Raw genomic sequence first — 13758 nt, 5'->3', positions numbered from 1 at the left:
TACAAAACAAATCCATAATACAAAAATATGCATAAAAATGTATTATTTATTTAACATTCTCCAACAGCAAATCATTTATTTTCTCTGAATTGTTTTTACTTTTTTACTCGTTTTAACTGCTGTGCACTTTCTGCAGCGGGAAACAACTAAATGTAGAAATACAATGTGGGCGGAATTCAGTTTAAACTCTTTCTGCTCCTTTTAAAAGATGTGATTCTCTGAGAAAAATCAGAAAAACTGAAAAAAGATTTGTAATAATTACGATATAATTACACACATTTTATGGACTGTTAAGTAAATGGCAGTTACATATTTTGGATCATGTGCTAAAATCAGTGGTTGGAGTCATCAACGTAACCTTGTCTAAATAAAAAAAGAGCTGAAGAGTTTGACTTTTTGTCAGTCCACTACGTTTTCACTGTGTTGCTACACGTGTTACTCTCTCAGTAACAACGTCTGACTGACAGCATGCACTAGAGACAGCTCTGTGTGACACAGTAACAATAACACTGAATCATCAGTTTGCTAAGAACTTGTGTATAATTGAAGGTAATGTTATGAGATATACTCCTTTTCATACAGTTACCAGAGCAGGAGAGAGGGGAAATGTTTTCAGAAACTTTAAATGTTTTCATCAGATACCAGTTCACACAGATAACATCTTCTGGGCACATCATGTCTCTCCTCTCAGGGCTGTCAGGTTGTGTCTCAGTGCCTGCAGTTCCTGGATCAGCTGTGACAGCTGCCTGGCTGCTGCCTCTTTCTCCTTTACTGCCTCCGTCAGCATCCGGACTGCGCCGCCCTGCTGGACTGGAGGCAGAAAGCCATACTGTCACTTATCTATCTAGGGTCAGATTCACATGTTATTTTTTTCTAAAACCTAATGATTACATTACATAGCTTGAGGTAGAAATTTAAGTGGGAAATTTCGAATAACGATATTAATGCAAAGATATTTGTAGAAACAAACTGGATGAAATGCAATTCATAGATCCAGGAAAGACAAAATATCCAGGATGTATCGGGAGAAACAGATGCAAATGAATGAATATTGTTTCTCACCCAAAAAGTAGAAGATGAGTAACACTGTGATCAGAAGCAGAGTGATGATAGCACAGCCCATGGCGTAGGCATGTGATGAGCTGGGTGTGAGCATATCCTGGAGACGACTCTGCCATTTGCTGCTGACCGGACGGCCTCTTTGATTGACAGTTGTCATGTCAATTGTGTAGAGATTCCCATTTGAGGAGGGGGAGTAGGCGGGACGGGAGGCCTTATCCCTGAAATCATAGACAGCAGACCAACAACAGTGTGTTTGTACTTTTAAAGCTGGTTCCAAGTGTGTGTTGACGCCTTTTTGGGTGTGTATTTTGTGGCTGCATTCAAGGTTTGTGTGTGTGTACCTATGTGGCTGCGTTCATGTGTTTTCCATTTGTGGCTGCATTCGAGGGTCTGTGTGTGTACTTTATGTGGTTGCATTGGCTGCATTCAGGGTGTGTGTGTAGTGCACCTTTGTGGCCGCTTCAGGTGTGTGTGTGTGTGCCTTTGTGTTTGTGTTTAGAGTGTCTATCTTTGTGGCTGCATTCAGGGTGTGTGTGTGTGTTTGTGGCTGGGTTCATGGTGTGTGTGTGTGTACTTTTGTGGCTGCATTCAGGGTGTGTGTGTATACCTTTTCGGCTGGGTTTAGGGTGCTGCATTTGGGGTGTCTATGTGAACCTCTGTGGCCGCTTAAGGTGTGTGTGTGTATACCTTTTCGGCTGGGTTCAGGGTGTGTGTGTGTGTGTGTACCTTTGTGGCTGAGTTCGGGGTGTGTTCGGTGGAGATCGTTGATAGAATCCACAGAATGTAGCTCGATCTCGGTGAGGTCTCTGTCGCTGACCCTGTACGACGTAGGGGTAGTCTGGGAGGACGGAGGCCTCGACATCTCGCCTCCTCTTGAGGGACGGACAGATGGTAAGACTGCCAGAAGGCTCAAGATGGCCCTCCACTAGTCAACACCTCCTACACAGGGAATATATCTGGATGCTATTTAATCTTCCTAACGTGTTCCATGCAGCTTTCCACAGTGTTAGAGTCCAAAGGCCGTGAGAGGCAACACCTTAAAAAAACAAAATTAAAACATCCACTAAAATGGTGTATGAGGGAATTGGTCTCAGAATAACTTAACTGGCTTTTGATATTGTTGGGAAAGTTATTAAAGTTATTATTGGAATGTCAGCTACACAAAATAACATTATTTTGATGTTAGTGCTTTATTTAATTTGAAGCCATTGTGTCTAAAAACTACTTGCTTACTTCATAAGAAACACAGCGGCAGCTCATGCAGATGCTTTATGTCTGCATTCATTTGCTTGTTTGTTCTATTTTGAACGAGTTTCATGTCATCTTAATCTCAAATACCATGTTGTTAATTGCAAGAGGTGAGAATATGATGGGTTGGTTCTGAAAGTAGAAGAGAAAAGATGGAAAGAATTAAGGATATTCAAATAAAAATAGAGCAGTCATTCGTATCATGTGAGAGGGCAACAAAACAGACCAACTTGGTTTCTATTTGAAGACAAAACAAACGCTGATTTATCAGACCTATTAATAGAGCTGGTGGTCAAACCCATAAAGGCACAATGTTGCTGGAATTTGAATCAAGGACCAAAGTACAGCACGGTCCTATCTAATGACTAACTGAATAAATGAGTGGATGATTAACTGTGCTCAAGACACTGTGAAACCAAACCAGATCAGTGTTTTGGGATAAGATAGGTCTAGAGAACACTGCTCTTCTCCTCCCACTTACCGTCTGACTCCAGTAATGAGAGCTGTGTTGGGTTTTATGTCTGCTTGTTTGTTCTTGTCAGGCTGTCGTTCTTCTCGTTCATCCAGTCTCCTCACACTCAGACACCCGTTTACCAAAACATGTGTTTGCACCCACAGGAGCAGCAACCGGATACACTGAATATCCACAAAGGTTATCCAGGAGCCACACGGTGACCAAAGGAATCCAGATGAACTCAAATTAACTCAGAATTGTATGAAAGCAAAAGGGAACCTCCAGGTTTTGCCTCAGTGTCCTGCCCTTCATGAGTATGTGTGTGTGTGTGTGTGAGTGTGTGTGTGTGTGTGTGTGTGTGTGTGTGTGTGTGTGTGTGTGTGTGTGTGTGTGTGTGTGTGTGTGTGTGTGTGTGTGTGTCACTGAGCAACTGTAGGACGCCCTAGTGCCCCCCTCCTACTAAGTTCTGATTTAGCTGCCCCGTTAGAGAGGTAGAGCAAGCTAGAGACATGTAGAGAGAGAGAGAGAGTAAGTCTCAGCCCTATTCCCCCCCCAAACACACTCACTCACAGGCCCGACCCTGCTGGCCGTCCAGGACTAAAATAGCAGCAGGAATGGGGGTATTATTAGTTACCCAGATGACTCAATGATCTGGATGGAGGGCATGATGGGGTACAAACGGATAAACACAAACACAAAAACTCAGAATTAATGTCGTGATTTCCATAGGATGTAAATATGAAAATGGCAATTGGAATAATACAACTCTTAGACGTGTCATTTCCACTTTATGAAGATAAAATGTGTAAATGAAATCTGTACAATGAGCATAATTGTACAGATTTTGCTCATTATTATAGATTATGCTCAGTATCAGTATGATCTGATACTACCTGCTTTAATATTAAACAAGAAAGCTTAATGGTGTAAAGTGTGCACAGCAATACATGGAGAGGCCTGCAGTCTGAGGCTCAAGCCATGTAAAACCCTTCATCATGGTTCCTTTCACCGCTCACTTTGGATTGAAGGCAACAAGTGTGCAAAAATATGTGCATTTTTTAACGCTATTAATTAGCAATAGTGTTGGAAAAATAAAGTATTGTTTAGTTGGCAGTTTGCTGTGTTTTCCATCCCTGACCACTGCGCTCAGAAGGAGAATGTTGTGTAACTAGATGGATATCACATCCCTTCACAACAATGATATTAAAATAAAAATACATGACACATTAATAACTGCAGTCATAACCAAGAGTCCTACTCCTCAAACCAATCACTATCTCTTTATTATCCCAGGTGTCTGATAAGATGAAGGAGTCATCAAACTTTGAACTCCTGCAGGTCGGACTCATCAACTACATTTCCCACAAGTCTTTGCTGCTTCCTCCAGTCGCTGCTGTTGCGTGTGTTTTTGCCAGAACAGGAGCAGGAGTTCAGTGAGAGTCGGGAGAGTTCAGAGAGCAGCCGGGACGCAGGAGGCATGATGTGGGCTCGGATGATGGTCGCTGTGCGGGGCTCCGGCTCCAGGCTGCGGGGCTCCAGGGACGGGCTGCTGCGGGGGGCTGCTGCGGGCTGTGCGGGGAAGAGACAGGCGTCCAGCGGGGATGTAAGTGAAGAGTTAATGTCTCATTAACATGCATCCAAAGTGCTCCTGCATTCCTTATAATATCTTATATTATCTTATATTTTCTTATGTTTTCTTATATTTTCTTATATTATCTTATATTTTCTATATGTTATCTTGTATTTTCTTATATTTTCTTATATTGATCTTATATTTTCTTATATTTTCTTATATTTCTTATATTTTCTTATTTTCTTATATTTTCTTATATTATCTTATATTTTCTTATATTTTCTTATATTATCTTATATTATCTTATTATCTTATATTTTCTTATATTATCTTATATTTTCTTATGTTATCTTTATTATCTTATATTTTCTTATATTATCTTATATTGATCTTATATTTATCTTATATTTTCTTATGTTATCTTATATTTTCTTATATTTTCTTATATTATCTTATATATCTTATTCTTATATTATCTTATATTTTCTTATATTTTCTTATATTATCTTATATTTTTTCTTATATTTTCTTATATTATCTTATATTTTCTTATATTTTCTTTATCTTATATTTTCTTATATTTTCTTTATCTTATATTATCTTATATTATCTTATATTTTCTTATATGATCTTATATTTTCTTATATTATCTTATATTTTCTTATATTATCTTATATTATCTTATATTATCTTATATTTTCTTATATTATCTTATATTATCTTATATTTTCTTATATGATCTTATATTTTCTTATATTTTCTTGTTTTTTCTTATATTATCTTATATTTTCTTATATTATCTTATATTTTCTTATATTATCTTATATTTTCTTTTCTTATATTTTCTTATATTTTCTTATATTTTCTTATATTATCTTATATGATCTTATATATTATCTTATATGATCTTATATTTTCTTATATTATCTTATCTTATATTATCTTATATTTTCTTATATTATCTTATATTTTCTTATATCTTTATCTTATATTTTCTTATATTTTCTTATATTTCTTATATTATCTTATATTTTCTTATATATCTTATATTTTCTTATATTTTCTTATATTATCTTATATTATCTTATATTTTCTTATATGATCTTATATTACTTATCTTATATTATCTTATATTTTCTATATGTTATATTTTCTTATATGATCTTATATGATCTTATATTTTCTTATATTATCTTATATCTTATATTTGATCTTATATTATCTTATATGATCTTATATTATCTTATATTTTCTTATATTATCTTATATATATCTTACATTATTATATTGGACACAGTGGTGCAGGGTGTGCATGCTGCATGTTTTACTATGAGGTCATAAGGTTGTGTCTTATGAAGGTGGTAGAGATGTGCAGTGTTTCTGGTTCTCAGTAGTAGGTTTAATATGAATGCTTTATGCCAGACTTTTATTTTCCTGCATCTTATTTGAAATTGAGTTTGTATTATTAAGTTTTTGTGATACATGTGATGTTTGTGGATGTTAGAGCATTTACAGATCACTCCTTTAGTGTCACTGCATTACAACACTGACATCAGAGTCACAGCAGCGGTGAGTTCATGCAGACATAATGTGCATCTGTCCCAGCAGACTGCCATCCCCCCCCTCCCCGTCTGCTTCACTGAGCTGAGCTGCACAACAGGATTTTTATTAAAACCACGAGTGACTGACTCTGCTGTCAGCGCTGTCTGCTCACTAAATCGGGGCTTTGAACTGTGACTTTACACAGAATCGTACATTCAGTCATTCAGCAATGTATTCATTCATTTCCCTCCTGCCCTCACTGAGGAGGTTATGAATGAAATGTTTAGTAACATGTCACACAATAAATAAGTATGAGTTATTTATTGTATATCTGTTATCTTTGAGTGTTGCAAAAGGGTTGAAAGGACTAAAGTCTGACTCCAAACCATGTGGCGAGCTGTAATCTATAGTTCATTAAAGGTAGGTGTGTGACAACCAGAACAACCAGGAACATCCAGCTCTCCTTTGTTCATTCAAATTAACAGCTGACTTTGGACTTGAACAGTTTAGTAAAAAACAACAACATTTGAGTGTTATGTAAAGTGCCGATACACTCTTCCCCATAATGCACTTCTGCCGCTGTGCTGATAAACACTCCCTCACTGGCTGGTTCGTAGGTCAGAGGTCAGGGCAGAGAGAACAGAACGTGGGGGCGTAGAAACAGTTGACCTGTCATGCTACTATTTGACAAGTCAATGCTTCCTCTTTGGAATGGGATGCAATACGACAATATGACTAACCCTAACCCATCATTTAAAAATACCAAACAACAATTAATTACTAAAATAATCTTATTTTTAGAAACACTCACTGGTATATACGATTTAAACATTGTACAGATATTTAAAAACTCCTAATTGTAGCCTACTTTAGATGCATTACTGATTCCATTTAGTATTAAAATAAATACATCAAAATGTGCCTACTGTATTCCATATGTTTCTTTTTTTGGTTCACTCAGTATAGCGTTTAATTTTCCGCAGGCTGCCTTGAAGAAGACTCCGCTGTTTGACTTCCACAGGGAGCAGGGGGGAAAGATGGTGGAGTTTGCAGGCTGGAGTATGCCTGTTCAATACAAAGACAGTCACATCGCTTCACACATGCACACCAGAGAGCACTGCTCCATCTTTGATGTCAGCCACATGCTTCAGGTGAGATCAGAGTCAACGAACACATACAAATACTTACAGTACACTCCTGAACCTAGGTAAACAGATATAGACATATATACATATACAAACTCACATATCACGTTCATAGATTACACATCATCATGGTAAGAAACGGCACTTTGTCAGTTAGATTTGTTTTAATCAATGAAGCTACCCACCAGAAAAAGAAAATGTACCATTGCTGTGTTTAAATATATCCTTTTGCTTTTTTTCCTGTCAGACCAAAGTCCACGGCAAAGACAGGGTGAAGTTCATGGAGTCTCTCGTAGTTGCAGATATTGCAGAACTCAAGGACAACCAAGTGAGATTACAGATTGTTTCATGTCGAACCTACAATAACTGATTATTTGTCCACTTATAAAGACACATGATCACCTTTTAAGTTGGCATGTGGTTAACCTGTTTGTACCGGTGGAGATGTATACATTCAGCAGATACATTAGCATTCATTTGGAGTGTTTCTGGCCACCTGATGAATATACGTTTAGTGTAACTCTCCCTGTGGCTGTACTTTGGTCCGCACCAACTCTTGACAGAAATATCTAGCTCTCTAGCTGTTTGCTGTGGTGCTGAGCAGATAGTGTACAATGGGTGTTTTTTATAGCTGAAAACAGCGGCTCGCTGCATCGTGAAACAAGGTTGATGAAAGCATGAGAATGAAACAAAACAGTAAAGTCACAAACCGAAGACCAACACATTTAGCCAAAATGCTCTTAAAAGCGCCTTTGAGCTGAGGGGAACTGCAGCGTCGGTGAATATGGCTGCTTTAAAGGAAGAAACTGTACATGTGATAAGAAATAATTCTATGACATTGACTAAAACATATACAAAGGTAAAAAGGGCCTGCCTCATGGGACTGCTGTCTGACTGCAGTCTAAGTGTCACTTGTTGACTCCTTTTGCTTCTCAGATCCCTGGTTCATCCTGAATGGATCTGAGATGCATTCACACATATATTAAGAGTTGCCCACTTTTGAATTAATTCCAATTTTCACCCAACATACCTAGCTTTGTTTGAACTGGTTACGGATGAAATCCAGGAGAAAATATATCCCAAAGTTGTTGGGTGTTCTGCGACAAGAAGATTTTAGTAAACAAGGTCAGGACAGCTCAGAATAAGGCTTCATGGAACAGAAGCTGATGAGAATGGTAATATGAGGAAATATTGTCTGAATTATAACACAGTTTGGTATAATTTCCCACGTCTTGGTTAATTTAATTAATAGTGCCAATTTAAGAAAAGAAATCCCTATGATTGGATTATCTAAGCCACTTTTATTGTGAACAGGGCCTTGTATAGATAACACATTCACCCACTCACCTTTCCTCTCACCCCTCCAGGGTACGTTGTCCCTCCTCACCACTGAGAAAGGAGGGATTATTGATGACCTCATTGTGACAAAGACAGACCAGGGCTACCTCTACGTCGTCTCCAACGCTGGCTGTGCCGACAAGGACTCGGCTCATATGAAGGTAACAGCACACAGAGAATATGTAGTCAGGCAGACAGGTTGTGAGTGTGGTAGACTGATTCAAAGTGTCTACCGTGCGTTTTGCCTATAGGCCAGACTGGCAGAGTTCAAAGCTGCAGGTTTTGATGTGGATCTGGAGTTCCTCGATGAAGCGCTGATCGCTCTGCAAGGTGAAATATTCTTCCTTACTTTAAACCTTTCCTCTGTCCCCTATTCTGTCTTCTTCCTCCTGCATGTCAGCCCATCATTCTTTTCATTCTGCCCAGTTTTTTTTTTTTATCCTCCCTTCACTATTCAGGAGAGCTCACTTTAGCCATCTCTCTCGATAATGGTTCATATTACTGTCAGGAGGTGGCGCCAACTGCCAAACTTTACATGCTTAATAATCCTGGACCTTTATAACTGTACTTAAAAAAATTGAATAATGTCATAATGATTCAATGACCAAATTACACTTACTTCTTTGAGATTTTCCTCTATCTTACTTTTAGTTCTATCTAACTCCTCTCTTCACAGTTTTTGTCGTATAGTCTCAGTCGCTTTCTTTGCCCCACACTGAATCTTTTGTTAATTGATATTTTATTTTTCTGGCTATTTGGCCGCCTCTGTGTAGGACTCTCCATGCCTTAGTGTATTAGATAGTTTATCAGTTGTGTTGTGTGTTGTCAGGTCCTTCCATGGCTCAGGTGCTGCAGGAGGGGCTAAAGGAGGACCTCACTAAGCTGACCTTTATGACCTCCGCCTTGGCCACTGTGTTTGGTATTCCTGGCTGCAGGGTGACTCGCTGTGGATATACCGGAGAAGACGGGGTGGAGGTCAGCATCTCCCTGTTTGCTTCCTTCCTTCCTACACTTTTATTTTCTTTTTGAAATATGTTTTTCTGGCAGTGGCCTTAACTATAAAAGTGCACTCAGTGATTGCAGTGTGCTCATTTATCATCATGATAATTCATTTGTTAAAACTCTTGAAATAGAACCTGCAGCCTGATTGCAGATTAATGCTTTACTACATGGATCTATCTTTTTTTCACTCTCATTGGCCCACTCTGCTGTACCTCTGTAGAGGTCAGGATGGATGTGGCGGGTCTCTCTATGTCTTCACATAACTCATCTTTCCCTCAGTGCCAAGACTCATTTGACTCACTCTGTGTTTTTATTCCATGAACATTTTTAGGTCTCTTTAATGGTAAAATACTTTCTCCCCCAACAGCAGACTTGTGTTTTTATTAAAATATTGATGCCATAACATGCTGTTTTTCAGTTAAAACTCTGGATGGAGACCCATCTCTACAATATGTCTGTGTCTCTGTGTTCCAGATCTCTGTCCCTCCCTCCAGAGTGGTGGAGCTGACGGAGAAGCTGCTGGCTAACAGTGAGGTGAAGCTGTGCGGTTTGGGCGCCAGGGACAGTCTACGTCTGGAGGCGGGGCTTTGTCTCTATGGAAATGACATCGATGAGACCACCACGCCTGTGGAGGGCACCCTAGTATGGACCATAGGTAAGATCATTACAAAATGTTTTTTTATTTAAATTAATTGTTTTGTGTAACCAGAAGGCTGTGGGGGAACCAGTGATTATAAAACATGTCAATCCTTTCATCTATATCTGGACTCTTTTTTTAAAGCAGACAGTTACATGAGATTTCCCGTTCACATTCAGTGAAGAGTCCCTAAAAACCCTCTGTACACTACCTGCTCAACACCAAACGGCAGAGACACAGTTAGCGACTAGCTGGTGAACATAGTGGAGCATTTAGCACTTTCCTTAAGCTTTAAATATACAGTGCAGTCTTTTGTGTTTTTTCACTCTTTGTCTTCTCACACGCAGGAAAGCGTCGGCGTCAGAACAAGGATTTCCCCGGTGCTGACATCATTGTTCCTCAGATCAAAGCCAAGACGGCCAGGAAGAGAGTCGGCCTGGTGTCCACCGGCCCCCCCGTCAGACAACACACACCCATACTCAGCCCTGATGGAAAGGTCATAGGTCAGAAAGCAAACATGGTGGAAGTGGTTAACATGAGGGAGTTGGGTACCCCTGTGTTCCAATTAAAAGTGCAGTACCACCAATGGAAGGAAATCTCTGCTTGAGTAAACGTAAAATATAATTAACAGTAATTAGTTTAAACCTCAAGTAATAAGTTGTTTTAAAATAACACACAGCACTGACACAAACAAGAGTCAATATTAAAGCCACATTGTGTAGAATTCTTTATGGTGCTACCACTGGGGGTCGCAATTTCAATTTCTAAACGTTGTCTCTTTCATTTATTCAAATTGGATTTTAAATTTTCAGTTTAGTTTGACATCATACAGAACGTACCAGATCAATGTAATGTATTCTAAATTCCAGTATTCATTTTTTGTAAGATATTTTCACATGTGGTGGAATGAATGAAATAGTGAAATGAGGTAATGTGGAAGCAGCCACAGATTGAGTAGATTAACAAATCAGTGGGCTGCTCAGGCTGAACCAGAGAGGAGGACCAATGTAAAATTGTCTAAGGATGTGGCTAGAAATGGATTCAGACTCAAATTATCAAAGTATGACCTTTTTCTGCTGTTTTCTTTAGGTGAAGTGACCAGCGGCTGCCCGTCTCCCTGCCTCAAAAAGAATGTTGCCATGGGTTACGTGGATGCAGCATTCACAAAAAACGGAACAGCCATCCAGGTTGAGGTCAGGAAAAAAGCAGTGCCGGCCATCGTCAGCAAGATGCCCTTCGTCCCCACCAACTACTATTCTGGATAGGGGACACACACACACACACACACACACACACACACACACACACACACACACACACACACACACACACACACACACACACACACACACACACACACACACACACACACACACACACACACACACACACACACACACACACACACGCACACGCACACGCACACACACACACACTCTGGACCATTCCTGCACTCTGTCCCATATTCACCAATGCTGTCCCCTTCCGTTTACCTCCAGCAATGCAACACCAGTGTAAGACTGAACTTCTTCATCGATGAGTCCTCTGAGAGGATATAATCCAAAAATGCTAAACTATTATACGATACAGTAGGTGTGCTGGTGATGTGATCAGACACTTTCATTGTGTAGCACATTAAATGCATAATAGTTTGCCTTTGAGACACTAAAGCAGAGATTGCAATGTTCAGTTCCACAGTATAAACTGACAGCTGGTTTGAGGACAACAGGACTTAACATGTAATAAAAAGACTGTGCAGGACATTTCCAACAGCAGGCTGTCTACAAACAGCTAGTATGATACATGCGTGTTTTCAAAAAAGACATCATCCAGTAACACGGCTTCACATATGGAAATGAACTACAAGCAGTATTGTTGAGTCAGAGAATGTATGTAAGATGTGAAGGGCTTAGATGCTCTGTTAACACGATTAATGTTTTATAAGTGGACAGCAGGTTAAACTGATTAAACGTACTGCGTGTTCAGTAAGAACAGAACAGGTGAAGCTGCGTGGATCCATTAAACACAATTAATAATTAACTTTTTGTTGTAGTATATAGGTTTTGCTAAATATAACATGACATCATTAACTTTGTTAACGCTGGACCAAAACTAAGAGATTCCAAATGGTTCTTCTGAGGTTAAATCATTGCATATCTGCAGCAAATCACAGTCAACTTTCTATTGATGTTATTGTCGTAAACCGATTGATCAACAGAGATTAAACAGTCAGATAATAATCCTTCCAACACAAAACTATCTGAAATATGCAAATTAATACAAACGTGCCAGTTCAGTTTGTGAAATTTGCATTTTTGTTCTCACAGAGTTCTTGTTTGGAGGGATGTTGAGAGAATTCAAGTTTGCTCTGTTGATTTGGTCACAAACCTCAACATCAAATGGAAACTTTTTATGACAATGTCTGAAAAAAACCTGAAAGAAAAGTTTACGCTACATGTGGCACAATGATATCATAACTTGAAAATGTGTTTATTGTGATTGTGTGTTCTGTCTGGTCTTGATGAAATGTAATTTCATTGTCTTTGGACTTTCTGTGGAGCTCTGAATGTATTATTTTGTCAAAAATAATAACATACTTAACATAAAAATAACACTACTGATTTATATGTTCAGTTTTGTCATCTCTGTCTTTAAGGCGCACTTTTTGCGTCACTGTTGATTTTAATACTTAATTGAATTTTCATGTAAACATTTTGAATAACATTGTTTCTTTGAATAGAAAATATCTTCTTCTTATTAAAGACAATTTCATTTTAATTTTCTCGTGACCCGCTGTCATTTTCTACTGAAATGGACTCTGATTTGAAAATAAGATTCATTTTTTATTACAAGACACTTCTTCACATTGCTGTGTTCAGTTAGTCTGCATATGGAACAGGATTATGGCCCTCAGTTTCTAGAAATTTGTTTCACAATTTTACTTTCCCAAAGATCAAATTGTGGCTTGTATGGGTAGAGCAATACATGGATAAAAAGGCTGAAAATTCTGACCTAATGTCAGTGTTCTGATTAAAACTTTATTTGTTATTATTGTTATCAGTGGGTGGTAGATTTGGAAGTAAAGACTGTGTTGTGTGTCCAGAGAAACCCCACAGCGACACACTGTGTTTTACCAGGGCACTAATGAGACCTGCAGCAGGGTTACACCCTGGGGAAGATGTTCAAAGATGACCAAAAAAAACCTTATTTCGGTATAATTGAGACCTGTAGGGAATGTGTGTGCAGCAGGACATTGGGTCTGTGTTTGTTTCTGGCCTAAGATCTGGTACCTTAAGATGCCTTGGTACCAGATTGTAGAGTTTCAATAAATCTCAAATGACCGCCACTGAATTATTTATTTTTTATATATTCAATTCTATGTCCATCTCCTTTTATTAAAAAGCACTTTGAACTGCATTTATTGTATGAAAAGTACTTAAAAAATAGTTAATAGCATTATTCCATTTCAAAAATCTATCGCAAAGTTTTGTTTTATGCACTATTCTTTTTATAAACATTTCAGTATTCTGTCATATTTTCCTATATATTTATTTTACCAATAATTCTGAATGAACTCGCTCACATGTGAATAAGTATAAGATGAATAAGAATAATAATAAGTATAAGAATAATAAGAATAAGTATATAAGAATAAATAATGAATAATAATAAGTATAAGAATATAATAAGAATAATAAGAATAAGAATAATAATAAATAAGAATAAGAATAAGATGAATAAGAATAAGTATAATGAA

The 13758-nt window shown here is 38.1% G+C and overlaps 2 protein-coding genes across 2 annotated transcripts; one reads left to right on the top strand and one right to left on the bottom strand.

Annotated features, from left to right (window-relative positions):
* Positions 1 to 40: 40 nt before the first annotated feature.
* si:dkey-20d21.12 (uncharacterized protein LOC556245 homolog) lies at positions 41 to 2377 on the bottom strand. The gene is given in 5 exon segments (XM_054608428.1): positions 41 to 810; positions 1063 to 1255; positions 1258 to 1280; positions 1789 to 1934; positions 2296 to 2377. Coding segments are annotated over 5 exon segments (504 nt in total). The 5' UTR covers positions 2301 to 2377; the 3' UTR covers positions 41 to 673.
* Positions 2378 to 4134: 1757 nt separating this feature from the next.
* On the top strand, positions 4135 to 12811 carry amt (aminomethyltransferase). The gene is made up of 9 exons (XM_054608423.1): positions 4135 to 4367; positions 6863 to 7030; positions 7272 to 7352; positions 8392 to 8523; positions 8614 to 8692; positions 9192 to 9337; positions 9839 to 10019; positions 10349 to 10504; positions 11091 to 12811. Exons 1-9 carry the CDS (start codon positions 4242 to 4244, stop codon positions 11264 to 11266), a joined length of 1245 nt encoding a protein of 414 aa, XP_054464398.1. The 5' UTR covers positions 4135 to 4241; the 3' UTR covers positions 11267 to 12811.
* Positions 12812 to 13758: the final 947 nt, after the last annotated feature.

This window comes from Anoplopoma fimbria, chromosome 12 (genome assembly GCF_027596085.1).
Source record: "Anoplopoma fimbria isolate UVic2021 breed Golden Eagle Sablefish chromosome 12, Afim_UVic_2022, whole genome shotgun sequence".
Taxonomy (NCBI): domain Eukaryota; kingdom Metazoa; phylum Chordata; class Actinopteri; order Perciformes; family Anoplopomatidae; genus Anoplopoma; species Anoplopoma fimbria.
The sequence above is the reverse complement of the archived record's forward strand: the minus strand, read 5'-3'. Positions and strand labels throughout refer to the sequence as shown.